Below are 19,205 nucleotides of genomic sequence, written 5' to 3'. Positions count from 1 at the left end.
TCCGATAAAAATGGGATATGTCTCTCACACTACACAACAAATTCTTCATGGATATGAGATCTAAGTGTAAAGAAGGAAACCATATAAACATTATAAGAAAATATGGGTGAATTTTTCAAAAAACTGATAAAATCTGAGAATGACAAAGTTTCCTAATTATAATTCAAAATTCAGAAATAACAGAAATCCATAATAACTGTCAACTTTTAGATGACAAAAATAAAAATAAAAACTTTAACCAAAGTACAAAACAAATGATAAAGTGGAAAAAATACGTGCAAATTATATCACAAAGGGTTAATATACAGCTTCTAAAATAGAGAAAACAAAAACTAGCAATCCTTTAGGAAAATGGGCAAGCCATATGACCAGGCAGACAGTTCACAGAAAAAGAAATGCAAATAACTCTGAAACATATGATAACTGCTATGTGGAAACACATTTACATACATTGCTGCTGGAAATGAAAAATGGAGAGGTATTTGGCAATGCCCAACAAAGTACATAAACACCCTACTTCTAGGAATGTAACCTTAAAACACATTGGCAAAAATATACAGAACACACACACACTGAGCTATTCACTGCAGCTCTATTTGTTAATAGCCAAAGATTATAAATAATAAACAACTATCAATAAGGAACTGCTGAGTAAACTAAGGTATATCTGTTAATGTAGAATCATGTAGCTGTAAAAAAAAGGAATATAGACTATTTCTATAACTACCATGGAGTGATGCTCAGGATTTACTGTTAAGTAAAACAAGCAGAGTCTAGTATAGGATGTAATGTATGAAAACTTTTATCTAAGAAAGGGGGTAATATGAATATATATTTGCTTATATTAAAAATATATACAGCAACAAAAACAATGGAAGAACACAAAACCAATAAAAAGCATAATTTACCTGTAAAGGAAAGGAGGGAAACTAAAAGTTTGAAGAGGGGGAAAAAATTGAATTTAACTAGTTGGTGGTTTAACTACGGAGAGGAATTATGTCAAGTGATTCTAAAACATAGGTTGATTGTACATTCCTGGTAGGATATATCCTACAGACAAAAACAATTACAAAGTCGTCAAACTATTTTCAGTAATCATATTATTAGTAAAAATATTGGTTTTGCTTTTCTAAATCTCACGTATTTGGCTAAAGCAAATACATATTTATGTTAATGCAGGAACCACCAAAACTCACATAATAAGAGAAAAACGCAATATAAAATCAAATAACTTTTTTTAAAAATTTAATTGTAAATCTGAACTGGGAATGTTAGTGTGTTTTCATAATGTGTTTTCTCTTAAAAAAACAAAACAAGCATTCTTAAAAACATCATCTGCAAAGCCATACAATAAAAATTATAGAGTGTATGAGAAAAAGAGCATTAGGAACTAACCACTCAAGCCTATGCAACTTTGTAATAAGAGGCCTAAAAATAGTGATTGGCACCCTTAGGAGAAAATCTGGACAACCCAGAGTTTGGTGTGGTTATACGCTGCCTCAGGAGATATTGAAAATGCATAAAAACAGCTCAGTGGAAATGCCAGCTTGAAGATCCTAACACAATGCACACTGGAGTAAGGCTCCAATTCAGTTGGTTCCTGTTAAAAGTTCAGTATCCACAAGCCCAGACCCTGGCTGAGGGTAAGCCCCTTGAGCTTTCTAGCAGTTTAGAAAAAAGGAAAGATATGGCTAGTTAATGATAAGTTCTTCTTTACAGAACAATTCCAGCCAATAATATGCAGAAATAACAATGGAAGTAGAACATGACCATTATTTTAACTCCCTGCAAATTAATGATCTAGGCAATAATAAAATAAAAATCAATCTCAGCTAAAACCATTAGATGAAAAAAAGCAAATGTGGAACTTCATAAAGGATGGATCAGGCTGACAAGCTCTTAACACAAACAGAATCAACCAAATGTCCCCTTGGAATTCCTTTTCAAATAATTCTTTAAAGCATCAGAATACACATTCTTCCAAATGCACATGGATCATTCCCAAAGATAGACCACATGGTAGGACACAAAAGAATAACAAAATCAAGAAAACTGAAATCATATCAAGCATTTTCTCAGATCACAACAGCATGAAACTAGAAATCAACCTCAGTAAAAAACTCAAAATCATTCAAATACATGGAGACTAAACTGCATGTTATTAAATAATGAATGGGTCATCAATGAGATCAAGGAAGAAATCAAAAAGTACCTGGAAACAAATGAAAATGAATACACAACGCAAAGCCTATGGGACACAGTGTAAGCAGTCCTGAGAAGGAAGTTCACAGCATTACAAGTTTACCTATAGTAGAAAAATCTCAAATAAATGACCTTACACTATACTTGAAAGAACTAGAAAAACAGCAGCAAAGGAAGAGAAGAAAGGAAATAATCAAGATCAGAGTGGAAATAAATGATATTTATTTAGATATAAATGATATTTTTTTAGAGACTAAAAAAATAAAACCAACAAAACAAAACAAAACCAATTGAAAAGATCAACGAATCCAGAAGCTGGTTCTTTGAAAGATAAACAAAATTGACTGACCTTTAACTAGATTCAGCAAGAAAAAGAGGACCCAAATTAATAAAATCAGAAATGAAAGAGGAGAAATAACAACAGATACCAAAGAAATACAGAGGATTGTAAGAAAGTACTATGAACAACTATATGCCAAGAAATTGGACAACCTGGGTAAAATGGATAAACGTCTAGAATCATACAATCTCCCAAGACTGTATCAAGAGAGCAGAACACCTGAATAAATTGATAACAACTAATGAAATCGAACAACTAATTGATAACAACTAATTAAAAAAACTCCCAGCAAACAAAAGTCCTGGACCAGTTGGCTTCACAGGCAAATTTTACCAAACATTTAAAGAAGAACTAACACTTACCCTTTTCAAAATATTCCAAAAAATTCAAGAGGGAAGGCCTCCAAACTCTTTTTTTTACAAGGCCAGTATTCCAAAACCAGGTAAAGACACAACAAAGAAAGAAAACTGTAAGTCAATATCCCTGATGAATAGTGATGTTAAAATCCTCAACAGAATACTAGCAAACCGGATACAGCAACACATTAAAGGGATCATACACCATGACCAAGTGGGATTTGTCCCTGGGATACAAGGTTGGTACAATATTTGCAAATCACTAAATGTAATACATCACATAAACAAAATGAAGGATATCACATGATCCTATCAACAGAGGCAGAAAAAGCATTTGATAAAATCCAGCACCCATTTATGATAAAATCTCCCAGCAAAGTGGGAACAGAGGGATAATAAAGTCCATATATGAAAAATCTACAGCCAACATCATGCTCAATGGGCAAAAACTAAAAGCTTCCCCCTAAGATCAGGAACAAGACAAGGATGCCCCCTTTTGCCCCTCTTATTCAACACAGTACTGGAGGTCCTAGCCACGGTGTTCAGACAAGAAGAAATAAAAGGCATCAAATTGGAAAAGAGGAAGTAAAACTGTCATTATCTGCAGATCACATGACAGTATACATAGAAAACCCTATAGAATCTACCAGAAAATTATTAGACCTAATAAATGAATTTGGCAAAGTAGCAGGCTATAAAGTCAATACTCAGAAATCGGTGGCATTTCTTTTTTTTTTTTTAAACCCAAGAATAAACACCTTTATTACATGAGCCTTTTGATTTTTTTTTAACATGAACTTTAAAGAAAGGAGGGAAGAAGATTTATTTGCCTCTCTGGGCCTTAGTTTTCCTCAGCTCCTTGCCCTCCAGCACAGAGCCATCTGCTCGGCCACACTGGCCTGGTCTTGAAGGGACACTCACAAGAAGTTTGCCCTGCTGGAACTGCTCCTCTGGAAGACTGCTGATTTTGGCATTCTTTTTTCTTCTCATCTTATTTCTTCTGAATTTTTTTGATCATTTTTTGTTTAAGATCTTTTCCTCTTCAGGAGTAAGCTTGGCCCCATACCTGTGGCCGCAGGGGCAGTGCCTAGTAGGATTCGTACCATACCACTGTTGGTACGGTGTGCTGTCAATGAGCACGACGCAGTTCTTCACTGGCTCTTGGTACAGACTAGTTTGTTGTTGGGTGTATTGTGGACAACATCAGCAATCCTTGTTTTGTGCGTACAACACTCTGAACCCCAGGAGAAGTTGTCCACGTCCAATCTCAAGGCTCAGTTCTTCTTGCTGCCTCCTTGCATGTGAACTGTGTGTATGTGACAGGGGCCAATCTTAGTGTTGGCAGCGGGGCGCCCCAGCTCATATTTTTACTTCTTGTAGGGTTTCCTCTTGCCCCCAGTCTTTTGGCACTTGTGCGAGCTGTCCCGAGAGGTGCCCATGGTTTGGTGCCGGCTGGAGAGAGCCAATGGCATTTCTATACACCAATAATGAACTATCAAAAAGAGAAACTAAGAAAACAATCCCATTTACTATGGCAACAAAAAAAATATGAGATACCTAGAAGTAAATTTAACCAAGGGGGTAAAAGACCTATATTTGGAACACTATAGGCCACTGAAGAAAGAAATTGAGGAAGATACAAATAAGTGGAAGAGTATACTGTGTTCATGGACTGGAAGAATTAACATCACTAAAATGTCCATACCACCCAAAGCAATGTATAGATTCAACGCAATTCCTATTAAAATACCAATGGCATATTTCAGAGACCCAGAATAAATAGTCTAAAAAATATATGGAACCAAAAAGACCCCAAATAGCCTCAGCAATCTTGAGAAAGAAGAAAAAATTTGGAGGGATCACAATACCTGATATCAAACTATACTACAAGGCCACTGTAATCAAAACATTCTGGTACTGGCATAAGAACAGACACACAGATCAATGGAACAAAATAGAGCCCAGAAAAAAGTCCACATCTTTATGGTCATTTAATATTTGAAAAAGGGGCCATGAGCATACAATGGAGTAAAGAAAGTCTCTTCAATAAAAGATGTTGGGAGAACTGGACTAGTACTTGCAAAAAAATGAAATTACACCACCAACTTACACCATACACTAGAATAAACTCAAAATGGATAAAAGACTTAAATATAAGTTGTGATACCATAAAAACTCCAGAGGAGCCCTAGGTGTGGCTTAGTGAATTGAGTGCAAGATTGCAAACCAAAGGTTCGTTGGTTAGATTCCCAGTCAGGTCATATGCCTGGGCTGTAGTCTAAACCCTGAGTAGTGGGCATGCAAGAGGCAACCACACATCGATGTTTCTCTCCCTCTCTTTCTCCCTCCCTTCCCCTCTTTCTAAAAATAAACAAATAAAATCTTTAAAAAAAATTCTAGAGGAAAACATAGGCAGTAAAATTTCAGATATCTTGAGTAGCAATATGTTTGCTGATATATCTCCTAGGGCAAGGAAAACAAAGGAAAAAATAAACAAATGGGACTACATCAAATTAAAAAGCTTCAACATAGCTAAAGAAACCATCAGCAAAATGAAAAGGGAACCCACTATACAGGAGAACATATTTGGTAGTGATACATCAGACAAGGATACATCTCCAAAATACATAAAGAACTCATAGGACTCATCACCAGAAAGACAAAAAATCCAATATAAAAATGGGCAAAGGATCTAAATAGACTCTTCTCCCAAGAGGACACACAGGTGGCCCACGGACATATGAAAAACTGCTCAACATCACTAGCAATCAGAGAGACGCAAATTAAAACATAATAAGATACCACCTCACACCTTCCAAAATGGCTATCGTTAATAAATTGACAAACAACAAGGGCTGGCGAAGATTACAGAAAAGGGAATCCTAGTGAACTGTTGGTGGGAATGCAAATTGGTGCAGCCACTGTGGAAAGCAATGTGGGGATACCTCAAAAAATTAAAAATGTAACTGCCTTATGACCCAGCAATTCCACTTTTGAGAATTTATTTGAAGAACCCTGAGGCACTAATCTGAAAGTCCATAAGCACCCCTATGTTCATTGTAGCATTATTTACAATCACCAAGATGTGGAAGCAGCCCAAGTATCCATCAGGAGGTGAGTAGATAAGACAAATACGGGACATTTATTTACACAATGGAATATTACTCAGCTATTTAAAAAAAAAAAAAAGTAATTCTTACCTTTTGTGACACCATGGATGAAACTGGAGACTATTATGTTAAGTGAAATAAGCCAGGCAATGAAAGGCAAATACCATATGATCTCACTTATAACTGGGAAACTAAGGAGCAAAATAGAATCAGAGGAACAGAAAGAAGGAAGAGAAGACTGATAGCTCTAAGAGGGGAAGGTAGAGAGTGGGACTGGTTCAAAGAAGGTGAAGGAATTAGGCAAAACATGTATGTATCACCCATGCACATGAACAATGGTACTGGGATTGACTGTGGGAAGGGGACTCGGAGGGGAGAGAGCCAAGGGGGGGAAACTGGGACAAGTGTAATAGTATAAACAATCAAAATAATTTAAAAATAAAATGGTCTAAAAAAAACAAAGGGAATAAAACCAATAATTCTTTAGAAGACTCTCTGGGATGAGATTAGGAGGCTTTTACTTTCATTCAACATTTCTTTACAATAATCACAATCATTGGAAAAATAAAAAGTATAGTAAACCCATTCTAATCCTATAATTTATCTCTTTTTTTCTAGAAACACTTAAAACTTAAAAAAGAAATTTAAAAACACAAAACCTGAAATGATGCTTTATAGTCTGACTTTCCATAGGAGGGCTCTCTTTAAGAAAAAAACACGGGTAAACATCCACACTTGGTCAGTCGTTCTACAGGGTTTCACAGGGCTGTCCCATGGGGCTGCCAGGAGGGTGAGCACAGAGCTCCAAAACCCTCACAATCACTTCAACCACAACAATCCTACTCTCAATATGTTTTTTTATATTAGGGTTCTAACTAAGATTTTGTTGAAAGCATTCTGCTGCTTAAACAAAGATGGACAGAATATTAATGCCCTCTTAAATCTAAAAAGGCCTTTATAAGGAAGACACAGCATGAAAGTTTTTAATTGATAGAAGTTACACCTCATTTTAAAAAATCATCTCCAAAAAATGCACTAGAGAATACAGTCTGAATCCACTTCCTGGAGTTTATCCCCGAATCCCCTGAATCCTGAGAACCATGTGAAATCCCCAATTAAGAACCCCCGTCATATGGCTTAGAATAAAAATCTACACCTTTATCTTACAACATAAATTCTTAATCTTGGACCCTACTCCAGAATTATGTGTGAACATTCAAAATTTTACAAATATGTCAACATGTAAATTTTTCTTTCAGGTTCTCAAAAACTCAGTGACAAAGAAAAAAGAATGAAGCCCATTGTTTTCAAGAAACACAATGACTCCCAGGTAAAGAACTGGCTATGACTAGACTGAATGCTTTGACTAAAGAGACAGAAGGGAGCTCGCTAACCCTGGAAACAAAAGGAAGGAGGACATTCAGATGCAAACTTCGGCAATATCCATTCAAGAGCCATACAAACAGAGAATTCTAGTGCCAGGTTTATTTCTGAGAGTAAATGAATCAGGTCTGCTTAATTTTGGGTTTCAGACATACAATGACATCTAATTCTACACTTGCAAATATCTTGATTATCACTTGGCTTGTCAAATAGTTTACCAACAAGGAAAGAAACTGGTTGGAGAATACAAAGATCTGAGCCCCCTAAGAATTTTGTTTCTCCTTGTAAATTAATTATTCAATTGTCACTATAGTTTTAAATCTCACATGCTTGGGACTCTATTGTTACATGACAAATCCAGTCAGTGATTTGATAAATCGGGCTTCTGAATGTATGAGTCTGAGGGAAAGTCAAAGGGAAGAGGAACACACATATTGGTGGGTCTCTGAGGAGCCCTGATTGTTGGGCTAAGTTCTGTAGGGGTGGTGGTGGTAGGAGCAAAAGAACCTTTAAATCAGAGGTTTGGGGAAGTGAGAACAGAGAAAATTTTTGTGCCTTATTTCCAGGACGACGCCAGAGAGGAGGAATTATCAAAGTTCCCAAGGATTTGTCTGGTGCAGAAGGAATGATTTATCGCAGCAGAGCTTCCCAAGTCACGGGAATAGAATGATCCCTTTGTCCCTAAGGGGGACATGAAAGTAGCTAAGAGAAAGTCAGCAGACCTGAGAAAGCACTGTGGTCAGGAGGATGAAAATGATCATCGGCAGGGATCTGAGTTGAGGGGTGACCAATAGCAGACCGGAAAAGACGCATGAAAATAAAGATGTTATCAACTCATGTCACTGCATTCTCAGGTCCCTCCCAACCCATCCTTCAGCCACTCAGACATAAGCCTACTAAAATGAATGCTCAAATTAAAATCAACTTCAGCTAAAAATAAGTAAATAAAATTATACTTTCTGAACAACTAAGTGTGTGACTTGACATTTGAACAGGATGGAAACTAACCATTTTCCCTATACATCTTCAAGAGAATAAAAGAGTAGTAACAGAAGCAGTCTCCTAATGCCTTGCTGTGTAGGAAAGTTGCATAAAAATGCTACAGTCTCTGCATCACAGCCAAGATATTGCCGAAACTTCTCAAGACTTTTAGGTTAAGTCTAAAAATTCAAATAATCATCTTCAGGTAGCCTTTTTTTTTTTTTTAAATCCTCACCCAAGGACATGCTTAGTGATTTTTAGAGAGGGGAAAGGAGAGAAAGAGAGAGGGAGAGAAACAGAGATGCAAAAGAGAATCATTGACTGGCTGCCACTTGTATACCCCTCGATCCAGGACTGAACCTGCAAAATAGGCATGTGTTCTGACCAGGAATTAAACCCACAACGTTTTGGTTTACAGGACGACGCTCCAACCAACTGAGCCACAGAACAGCCAGGGCAAGATAGCTTTTTAAAACTTCCATAGTACTAAATCTAGTGTTCTCCCACTCCCATGTTGTTATTTAAGAGTTTATAGCTCAAACATATTTAAGCTTATTATAAGATTCTGAGAACTTACAGAGTATCCATTCTGAACAAGGCTGCCAGACACTAAGTAGGTGACATGCAGTTGGGCTCCTGAATTTTCCTTTCGCTTCCTTTCAACATAATCATACAGCATCCTGTTCCAAACAAAAGGCACAAGAAAGTCATTATTAAGAGTTTGTTACCTCATCAACTCTTAATTTGTGACTTAAAATATAGGTATATTAAATCTGGTAGTTCATCAAATTTCCTACATAATTTTTACTCAGTCTATGGACAGACAGTTAAGTTGAGGTCAACTTACTGAGATGGCACAATGACCCAGGTCATAACTGAAATAAAAGAAATCTAGTAATAGGCCCAGAAGGAGTGAACCTGCAATAAAACAGTAACATAAAATGAATAGAACACTCAACCAAGAATAAGTTCAGTCACTATGTGATCCTGGATAAGTTCATTTTTCTAGGCCTCTCAATATCCTGAAGTATAAAATGGGAGGGCTGTACTAGATAGATTAGTGATTCTTTCACCATGGGATTTATGTGGCCATTTATAACCCTCCATCCCCAAAATCGTAAGTAAAATGTATCTGTGCTTTTCCGCAGAGCAACAGTTCAGGGTTTTTAATAGTTTCTCAAAAGGGTTCCAAAACATCAAGAACCACTAAGTTCATGATCACAAATGTCCAGCTTTGAAATTCATTTTATGATCACTCAGATTCAATGCTGTTTTAGAACTGCACAACACAGCAGCTTACACCCACTGCCCAGTATTCAGGGTATTCATTAACTGAGGATGCCAAACACTGGATGTAGAAATAATGTTGCTTTTAGTAACATCCCTAAATTCATTTTTATCTTTATGATGGAGCAAGCATCAGAGGTTGGTCCCCCTCCGTAACTTACAGAGTAACAAAAAACAGCAAGAGACATATCATTTGTATTTTTTATTTCAAGAAATATATACTGAGTCTCTATAACATGTCATACTTCTGCCAAGGAAAGCTAGAAACTCAAAAATGTGAACAGAAATTCAACGTACATTGTTGACCACTCTCCTTGAAGCATCTGCTCTCTTAGCTTCCATGATCCTGTGCCCCACTGAGTCTCCTGCTACCTGGCTAACTGTCCCTGCTCCATTTCCTGCACAAACTTGATTACCTCCTGTTCTGTAACAGGTAGGGTTCTGTCTTTAGCTATCTTTTCACTTTATATATTAGAGTGACAAACCATCTCAGTTTGCCTGGATTTCAGAGGTTTCCTGAGACATGGACTTTTGGTGCTAAAACCGACAGTCCTGGACAAACCAGATGGTCGGTCTATTTCATTCATCCCCCTGGCTTCACTTACTCTTGACAACAACATCTGCCCAAACCACCCAAGCCAGAAATCTGCGAGTCATTATCCCTCACTTCTCCCTATCCAGTGAGTTGCCAAATATAGTCAGTTCTCCCTCCCAAGTAATTCTTGACTCCATGCCCTTCAAACCTCTTGACTGGACTACGTAAGTTCCAAGTGTCAATTCTGCACCCCACTCCCCTTCGTCATCCACAAGGCTGCCACTGTAAAAGTGTTAAAAATGCAAATCAAGTCAGTAAGTCAGCAAAGTTTTACTGAGTGACTACTTTATGTTTTATGCCTTAAGGAGAGAACAATGAACAAAGCAAAGTCCCTAAACTTTTAGAGCTTACATTACAGAAAAGAAAGACAAATGAGTAAGTACATATATGTTAAATGGTAGTAGATCTATGGAGGGGAAAGTAAGAATAGAGAGTGTCTGAGAAGTTTTGCTATTTTCTATAAGGTGATTAGGGAAGGCCTCATGAGCAGAGTCCTGCAGGAAGTGAGGAAGCCACCGCTGTGGCTTGGGAAATAATGTTCCAGGCAGAGGGAATAGCAAATGCAAAGGTCCTGAGGCAAGAATATAGGCCAGGTATGAAGAACAGAAAGGAGGCAAGTGCGCTGAACCAGAATAAGGAAGAATAGTGGTGGCAGAGAGCGCCAAGTGCCAGACATTGGCTTTGCGGCCCTAAGTAGAACTTGAAGCAAGTTAAGTCATCAGAAGATCTAGAGCAGAAATACCATGACCTCACCTTTTAGAAGGGTGTCTGACTGCTGTGTGCAAAATATACTGCCAGCGGGTCAGTGAGGAAGCAGGGAGACCAGTTAGAAGGCTACTGCAGTCATCAGGCTAGAGATGATGGTGGCTCAGACTTGAGTGGTCGCAATGGAAGTATAAATTAGTGGATGAATTTTGGGAGAATTTAAAGGGAGAAACAACAGTATTTGCTGATGGACTGATTGTGGGGTATGAGAGAAAAAGGAGTTATGGACAACTGAACTAACCAACTCAAAGAATAAAGTCATTCACTGAGATGGGGAAAAACAGGAGAAGTAGGTATTGGGGGTAGAAATCAGTAGTTAGCTTTTAGGGCATGTTAAGTCTGAGGTGCCTATTAGTCACTACATGATGTTGAAAGGTAGTGGATATTCTTGTCTGAAGTATCATTCTTTATTCAAAAAATTTCAGTAGCACCCCATTCCCTAAGGATCAACTCCAACTCCCTAGCAATGACATGTAAGACCCTTCTTGTTCTGATCCTCCGTATCGCTCACGATTCTCTCACACTCACTCACACTATTTGTGGCCTTATGAAACATTCTGCAGGTCCCCTTGCTCCTTTGTATGCCCTCCTCCTGGCTGGAATGCTCTGCTCAGACCTCATCCACCTAATTCCTCATCCACACAGGAGCTCAATTATCACCTTCTATGTGAAGCCTTCCCTCAAACCACAGGCCAGCAGGGCGCCCCTGACTTCTCAGGTGTAACAGAGCCTATCACGTATCTGTTATTTTAGCACTTACCACACTGTATTCTAACTGCTTAGTTTATATATCTGCCATCCTTACTAGGCTATAGGCTCCCGGAGGACAAAATGTGCTCTATTTAGCATTTTTGTTGATTGCTCTATCTTGTTCTCTTCAGTGTTTCCATGCAGTGATCACATTAGGAAAGATGAGGTAACACAAATTCCTGAACATTTTGGTTTACCTATGCTAGTTAGGACCATGCTAATAGAAGAAATGACAGTCAGGTAACATGCCCAAGATGCTCTCAAGCTTCCTGGCTAAGTCATTTATCTACAACTCATATGTCATCACAGACATCCTCTATGTACTTGTCTCCTTAAATCATCCCCAGTTCATTTATATAAACCAGGAGGTCAAACTCCACAAACTGTTTGAAAAAATAATTTCTGCATACCTTTAGAGTCTCTAAGACATGTTTATCTGATTACATCAAACATTTTACCAACAAAATATGCAAAATATTCTCAAATATAAAAGACAACCTATAAGAACTCTTTATAAGATACACTTCCTACAGACATGATTAACTATATCTTCTCATTTTAATTCATTAATTTTCCCTCTCCATAAGTTCCATCCATAATTTTCTCCATGACAAATACATTGTATATGTTATTTGTTACCATATTAACTGCTTTCCCGAACCCAATTTAATTCCTTCACAACATTTTTACGACCTGAAATTATCTTGTATAAATTAACGATGGGAAGGACCTTGTCTATCAAGTTAGCTGTTGTATGACAGAGCCTAAAATAATGCTAAAAATATAATAAAAATTATAGTAAATCATAGTAAGAAAACTTCAATGAATCCAAGCAAATCAATACCAGTCATGCTTAGTCACTAACCACAGTGCCGCCAGGGCACTAAGAAATGCTTCCACGTAGAAATAAGCCAGTGAGACAGACAGACAAGTCCCATATGACTTCAGTTATGTGTGGAATCAAATGAACAAAATAAACTAAAAAACAAACCAGAAACAGACTCACATACACAGAGAACAGGTTTGACAACTGCCAGAGGGGCAGGAGGTTGGGGGGCTGGGTGAAAAAGGGGAGGAGATTAAAACAAAAAACCATAAACCACCACACAAAAACCTCATAGACACAGACAAGAGTAAGCCAATTACCAGAGGGAACGTGGGGTGGGGAGAGGTAGGAGAAGGAAACTGGGGGCTAAATGGTGACAGATGTACAGATGACGTATTATAGAATCGTACACCTGAAGCCTATATAATTTAATTAACCAATGTCACCCCAATAAATTCAATAAAAATTTAAAAAACAAAATAAAATCAAAATATTTCAAATGTTTAAATAAATAAATGCATCCACTACAGGTAAAGTAAGAAAAGCTGACCGGACACTCAAGTCTCAATTTTTTCATTTGTTAAGAGAGGTTGATAACACCATTGGATCGTTAAACAGATTGTGTGAGGTAAATATTTGTGAAAATATCAACCACAGCTGCTTAGTCTTTATTCGACAAATATTTATTGGCACCTATTAGGAGCCAAGCACTATAGACACAATGATTGGGGCGTGTTGTGTTTTCCAAAAATGGCTGCAACAATGTCACCCATCCCACTAACTCTTCCATGCCCACCCAGAGAGAGGTGGACTCCATCCTCCCTCCCTGAATCTGGGAGCGCTAGTGGTTCACTTTAACCAAGAGAATAAAGTAGACATGATACTGTTTGACTTTTGAGGCAATCAGCTTCTGCCTTGTGCTGGAGGACTAGCTTTTGAAGTCCTGAGCTACTGTTTTAAGAAGTCCAACCACTCAGGCACACCGTGCTCTGATGGAAGCCCAGGCCACAGAGATAGACCTCATGCAATGTCTGGTCAACAGCCCAGCATCAACTGCCAGGCGTGAACAAAGAAGTCTACAGATGACAGGGCTCCAGCCATTAATGCTTCCCAGCTGAGGCACGAGACATCACGGAGCTGAAGTAAGTTATTTTCACTGTGTAGCCACCTAACTTAAAACCTGTATTGTATTCTTATTGTGAGGACTGAGGCATTTTTAACATGTTAACAAGCACTCAATATGCAGAAGCCTTAAATATAGTGATTATTATTGGTGTAAGAACTAAAACTACAAGAAAACACAAAAGCAAATTTTGACTTTCAGTTGGACAAAGCCTTCCTAGACAGTATATTAAAGAATACGAGGAACGGGGGGGGGGGAATAAATTGGACTTCTTCAACAATAAAAACTTTTGTATTTCAAAGGACACCATCAACAAAGTACAAAGACAGCCCACAGAATGGGAGAAATTTTTTGCAAATCTGACATCTGATCAGGGTCCAGTGTCTGGAATACATAAAGAACTCTCACACCTCTACAATGAACAAGACAAATAACCCAATTAAAAAAAAAATGGGTAAAGGATTAGAATATTTCTCCAAAGATATACAAATGGCTAATAAATATGTGAAAAGATGATCAACACCATTAGTTATTAGTCATTAGGGAACTGCAAATCAAAACCATGATGATACTACTTCATATCCACTGGGATGGCTAAATTTTTTTAAAAAGGCAGATGATCAAGAGTTGAAAAGAATATGGAGAAATTGAAACCCTCAAACATTGCTGGTGGGATTGTAAAGTAGCACAGACACTTTGAAAACAGTTTGTCAATTCCTCAAAATGTTAAATATACATTTATCATCTGACCCAGGAATTCCAATTGTAGATACATACCCAAGAGAACTGAGAATACATGTCTGCACAAGGATGTTCATAGCGGCATTATTTGTAATACCCAAATGTGGAAACAACCTAAATGTTCATCAGCTGATGAGTGGATAAACAAAATATGATTTATCCATACATTCTGGGTTAAATTGCATCCCCCCAACAAAAAGATATGCAACAAAAAGATATGTTGACCTCCTAACCACCAGTCACACTCAGAATGTGATCTTCCTTGAAAATGCGATCTTTGCACATATTATCAGTTAAGATGAGGTTAACTGAAAGAGGATGGGCTCCTAATCCAGTATAACTGGTATCCTTACAAAATGGCCAGGTGAAGATACAGACACATGGGTACAACAAATGTCACGTGACAACAAAGGCAGAGACTGGGGTCATGCAGCTAAAAGCCAAGGAATGCCAAAGATTGCTGGCAAACCAAAAGCCAAGAAGAGGCAAGAAAGGATTCTTCCCCACAGGTTTCAAAGAGCGCGGCCCAGCTGACACCTTAATTTCAGACTTCCAGCCTCCAGAATTGTGAGACATTCCACCTTTCCATGATTTTAAACCACCAAGTTTGTAGTACTTTGTTACGGCAGCCCTCAGAAAAACCATATAATGGAATAATTCAGCCATAAAAAGAAATGAAGTACAGCAGATCCTCAAATCAGGTCATTTCATTATATTGATGACATACTGTAAGAACTCTTGTTTCTTATATCAAATGGACTATGTTAACAGCCATTTCAGACGACATTAAGTGAGAACTTACTGTCCTGATGATACATGCCACAACATGGCCAAACCATGAAAACATGCTAAGTGCAAGAAACCAGCACACAAGTTTATACATTACATGATCCCAGTTATATGAAATGTTCAGAATAAGCAAATCTATAGACAAAGAATATATTAGTAACTGCCTAGGTCTAGGAGAAGGGGAGCAGGCTTGCAGGAAAATGATGAGTGACTGCTAATGGATACAGGGTTCCTTTTGGGGTTGATGAAAATGTTCTAAAATTAATTGCAGCAAAGGCTGCACAACTCTTTGGATGTACTAAAAACCACTCAATTATACATTTTCAGTGGGTGAATTAGATGGTACGTGAATTCTACCTCAATAAAGTTTTGGTTTTGTTCTTTTTAAATATGAAATACATATGACAGCAAGTTGGGGAGGAGTGGGAATACCTGAAATAGAGCATTAGGGGAGGGCTGTTCCAGGAAGTAATGTGTGAAATTTGAGCTGAAACCTGAAGAATGATGACAGCTGGGACAGCATTCTAGGCAGAAGGAATGGTGCAAATGTCCTAGGGTGACAATGGGCCTGGCATATTTGAGGAACAGAGAGACAAATATGGCTAAAGTGTAAGAGAGATAGGACAGCGGTGTGGGTTGAAGTTGGTAGACAGGCAGGGGCAAGACAGTGTGTTAATTCTATAAAAATTACAGGTAATACGGTTAGCTACAGTAAAATTGCAGGCAACTTTATTTCCTCTCCAATATGCATCTTCAAACCCCAGCAAGGTTATATAGTAATAATTACCTCATTTCATATTTAAACATCTGTAACCACAACAAATAATGACTCTTACAGGTGTCCATTCCCAAAATTACCTGAACCTCTTGGTTTGGGATAGGGCTGACTTTAGCAACAGCAATCTCAGATAATCAAAATCAGTCCCAATACATCCCTGGGCCAAGAGTTTACATTTTGGAGACATAAACATCTGGTCAAAATCAGACTCCTAGAACTGTCAAAAAGCAACTCAAATAAAGCCAAATCAACCCACTCCAGGGATCAGGGAATTTCTAAGATTCATGGAATGTTCCTACCACTTAAAGAAAGTTCCTGTGACTCAAGGAATAAGGAAAAATCAGACCACCTTCAGGGATAAAATAAACCAAATGAGTATTTAACTCAACATATGTGTCCTCAGCCTGTTCACCAATTCTTCCCTTTACGATACAGACAACATCTGCACATGTGCAGGTCAAGAAATTTCGAAGTTAATTCAAAAGCTTGCTTTTTTTCCTTTTCAGCAATAAGAGGTGATATGGCAAAACTCGAGAAAGGTAATGCTCTGCACCATTCTAAACATTTCTTAGTTTCACTTGAAAGGTTCTCCCCTCTCTTACACTGTTATACGGTTTGCATCAAACACCTGTTGACCTCATTATGGAGGTATTTCAGTAACACCCAGAGATGGGCCTAAGGAGCATTTGAGCATGTGTGAAATTGCAATGAAGATGTAAGATAAAAGACATATAGATCTGAGATGTGAATAAGAATGGCTAACCCATTTGATAAATCTGAAAGAACAAAGTGATGTTAACAGAGGGCAAGACTACAAATAAATCCAGTAAATGTACTACTACACATTTTTACACCAAGTTTACCTATCTCCTAAATAATAGACAAAAGTAGTACAAATAGTATTCTTCCAATTTCCCAGGGAAATAATTGTTCTGACCTAGAGGCTATCTATAAACAAAGAAAAACAAACAAAAAAATGCCAATGTGATTAAAATTAGTTGTAAATCGGACTTACTGTTTGGCCTGGTTAACATGAACTCCTAGCGTATAGCTCAGCCATTTGTATGTCACCTGCAAAAAGAAGGAATTTTTTTAAACATTTTATTAGATCACTTCAGAGTGCAGCTCAGTTCTAAGGGCTCCGAAAGAGTCCTAGTCCTAGATGATTATGCACTGTAAATGACAATACATGCCACCCCAGTTTTGCCAAGAACCACCTATCTGGGCAGGCAGGACTGAGATACCTATTTTACAAATACTAAAATGTTTGTTTCACAGACCAATTAATGCAAAGAATCTAAAAAGTAAGGTTGACTATGCATCAAAGAAAAAGTTCTCACTTTCCTCACACTCCTTGTTTTACTCAGGCCTTTTTTTTTTTCTCCACGTTCTGTCCTTTTTGAGGGCCACCACTGAAAATTATCCCAAAATTCACCCATAAGCTAGCTTACTTTGAAGTGTATGACCCAGAAAAACTTCAAAGTTGCAGCCATACAAACATTAAAGGCACAGGTGGTGCAGGGGTCTGGGAATGAAGGAGGCTGACGATTACTGTATCAGAGGTTAGATTGAGAACTCCTGGCCTCAAGACTAGATCTTCCTTCAACCTTTCCTTGAACCCTCCTGTCACTCTTCTCTCAAAGTCTTCCAATTACAAATGTTGATTTTCCAATAACTGGAAGTGCTACATGGGTTAGGCACAGGCAGTGTGATATGTAAGAAAACATTAGCAAAAGAGATGAACCTAGGTTGGAACACTGCCTATCCCTTACAGTAGGCCATCATCACCATTTGCCAAGTGCACTCACACTCATTCTCACTTCATCATGACTCCACCCCCGTGAAGCAGGTCAAGCCTGCATCAGCGCCAAATTTCCAGCGAAAGGAAACTCGCTGTGGGGAAGTTAAACAGCTTGTCACTTAATCCCGGTTTCAATTTCCCCAGCTGTAAGTTTGGGGCCTTAAACGAAAACCACTAGCCCTATGTAGAGACGCCTTAGCAATATTAACAGCCACTGCCACTCCCTCCTACTCTGTGCACAGTGCTGAGCACGCCAAACCAAAGAAGGACTTGCGTGCGCACTGGAAGACCTCACGGCGAGTTCACGTTCGCCTTGGGGTACGTGGGGTGGGCACCTATCTCCCTCAGCCAGTCCCCACGAGACACACGCAGAAGGGTCAAGGACCCTGCCGCCCTCGCCGGGCCTAGGACCCCAGTCGGACGCCCGCGTTCCCCAGTCCTAGCTCCTCACGATCTTGTTTTGGTCCATGACGAACTCGTCTATATTTTCCAGATAAAACTGGTCTGCCATGATGCTGCGGCGCCGGGCCCTGCAGCCCGAGCTCCCCAAGCCGACACAAACGCAACTCCCGCCGGCGGGAAACGTCTTTCCTCCCAGGTCCAGGGTCGTTTCCCACGGCAACGGAGACGACGCACTACGGCGGCCGCGCAAGGGTCAAACTAGTTTTAGAGATGGTGTAGGCCGAGGTAGGCGGAGCTCGTGGGAGCTAGTGGGCGGGAGAGGAACTAGGAGAGTGGGCGTGGGCAGGAAGGGCTGTCTGTGGATCCTTGGGCCGGTCAGTGTACCTGACCCAGGGCGAAATATCTCATCTCTAGGAGCCAAAGCCTTTCCACCTGAAAATTGATAAAATAATCCCTGCCCTTTCCTATCTTTATTAAACAAGTATTTATCAAGTACCTATTCCAGGCACTTCTTAGGCACTGGGGACACAGCAGTGAACAACAAAGAAGTAATTTTAGTCGAGTGATGCCAGCTGAGATAAAATACTGCTTTTTATAATCCCTTAGAATTCAGAAGTTAGGGAAGGTTTTCCAGAGGGAATGGGAGAGGGGCAGTGGTTCCATAGAGGTAGGGGCATTTGCTGGGACGAGAAGACAGTTAATTATGGCTGAAATGTTGGGAGAAGAGGCCAATGAAGAGATAAGACTTGGGAGAACCCAACTCACCCTGTCCCTCCAAGGCTGTGTGTGAAGGGGCATGTTAACCTTATTCCAACAGAAAGTTTTCAGGTTGAGGAATTTGAACTAAAATTTCTTTTACTATCGGCCAAAAATATCTTAATAATTAACTTCAGGTCTGCATAGATCAGTTGGTTACAGCATCTTTCCCACCCACCAGCGTTCTGGGTTTGCCCCATCAAGGCACATAGGAAAATAA

The 19,205-nt window shown here is 38.9% G+C and overlaps 1 protein-coding gene and 1 pseudogene across 2 annotated transcripts in view; both read right to left on the bottom strand.

The window, feature by feature from the left end:
- Positions 1-18,455, bottom strand: part of POLD3 (DNA polymerase delta 3, accessory subunit) — a 48,080-nt gene extending 29,625 nt beyond the window's left edge. For both annotated transcript variants that reach the window (XM_054576267.1, XM_054576268.1), the window contains exons 1-3: positions 18,279-18,455; positions 17,042-17,097; positions 8,950-9,052 (exon numbers count right to left, since the gene is read on the bottom strand). In XM_054576267.1, coding sequence (XP_054432242.1) covers positions 8,950-9,052; positions 17,042-17,097; positions 18,279-18,338 — 219 coding nt within the window. In that variant the 5' untranslated portion in view covers positions 18,339-18,455. The remainder of the gene's footprint in view (positions 1-8,949; positions 9,053-17,041; positions 17,098-18,278) is intronic.
- On the bottom strand, positions 3,716-4,389 carry LOC129072748 (40S ribosomal protein S8-like; annotated as a pseudogene).
- Positions 18,456-19,205: the final 750 nt, after the last annotated feature.

The sequence above is a fragment of the Pteronotus mesoamericanus genome, unplaced genomic scaffold (assembly GCF_021234165.1).
Source record: "Pteronotus mesoamericanus isolate MK-2021 breed Mesoamerican mustached bat unplaced genomic scaffold, CSHL_Meso_final contig_33, whole genome shotgun sequence".
NCBI lineage: Eukaryota > Metazoa > Chordata > Mammalia > Chiroptera > Mormoopidae > Pteronotus > Pteronotus mesoamericanus.
This window is presented reverse-complemented; position numbering and strand designations above follow the sequence as displayed.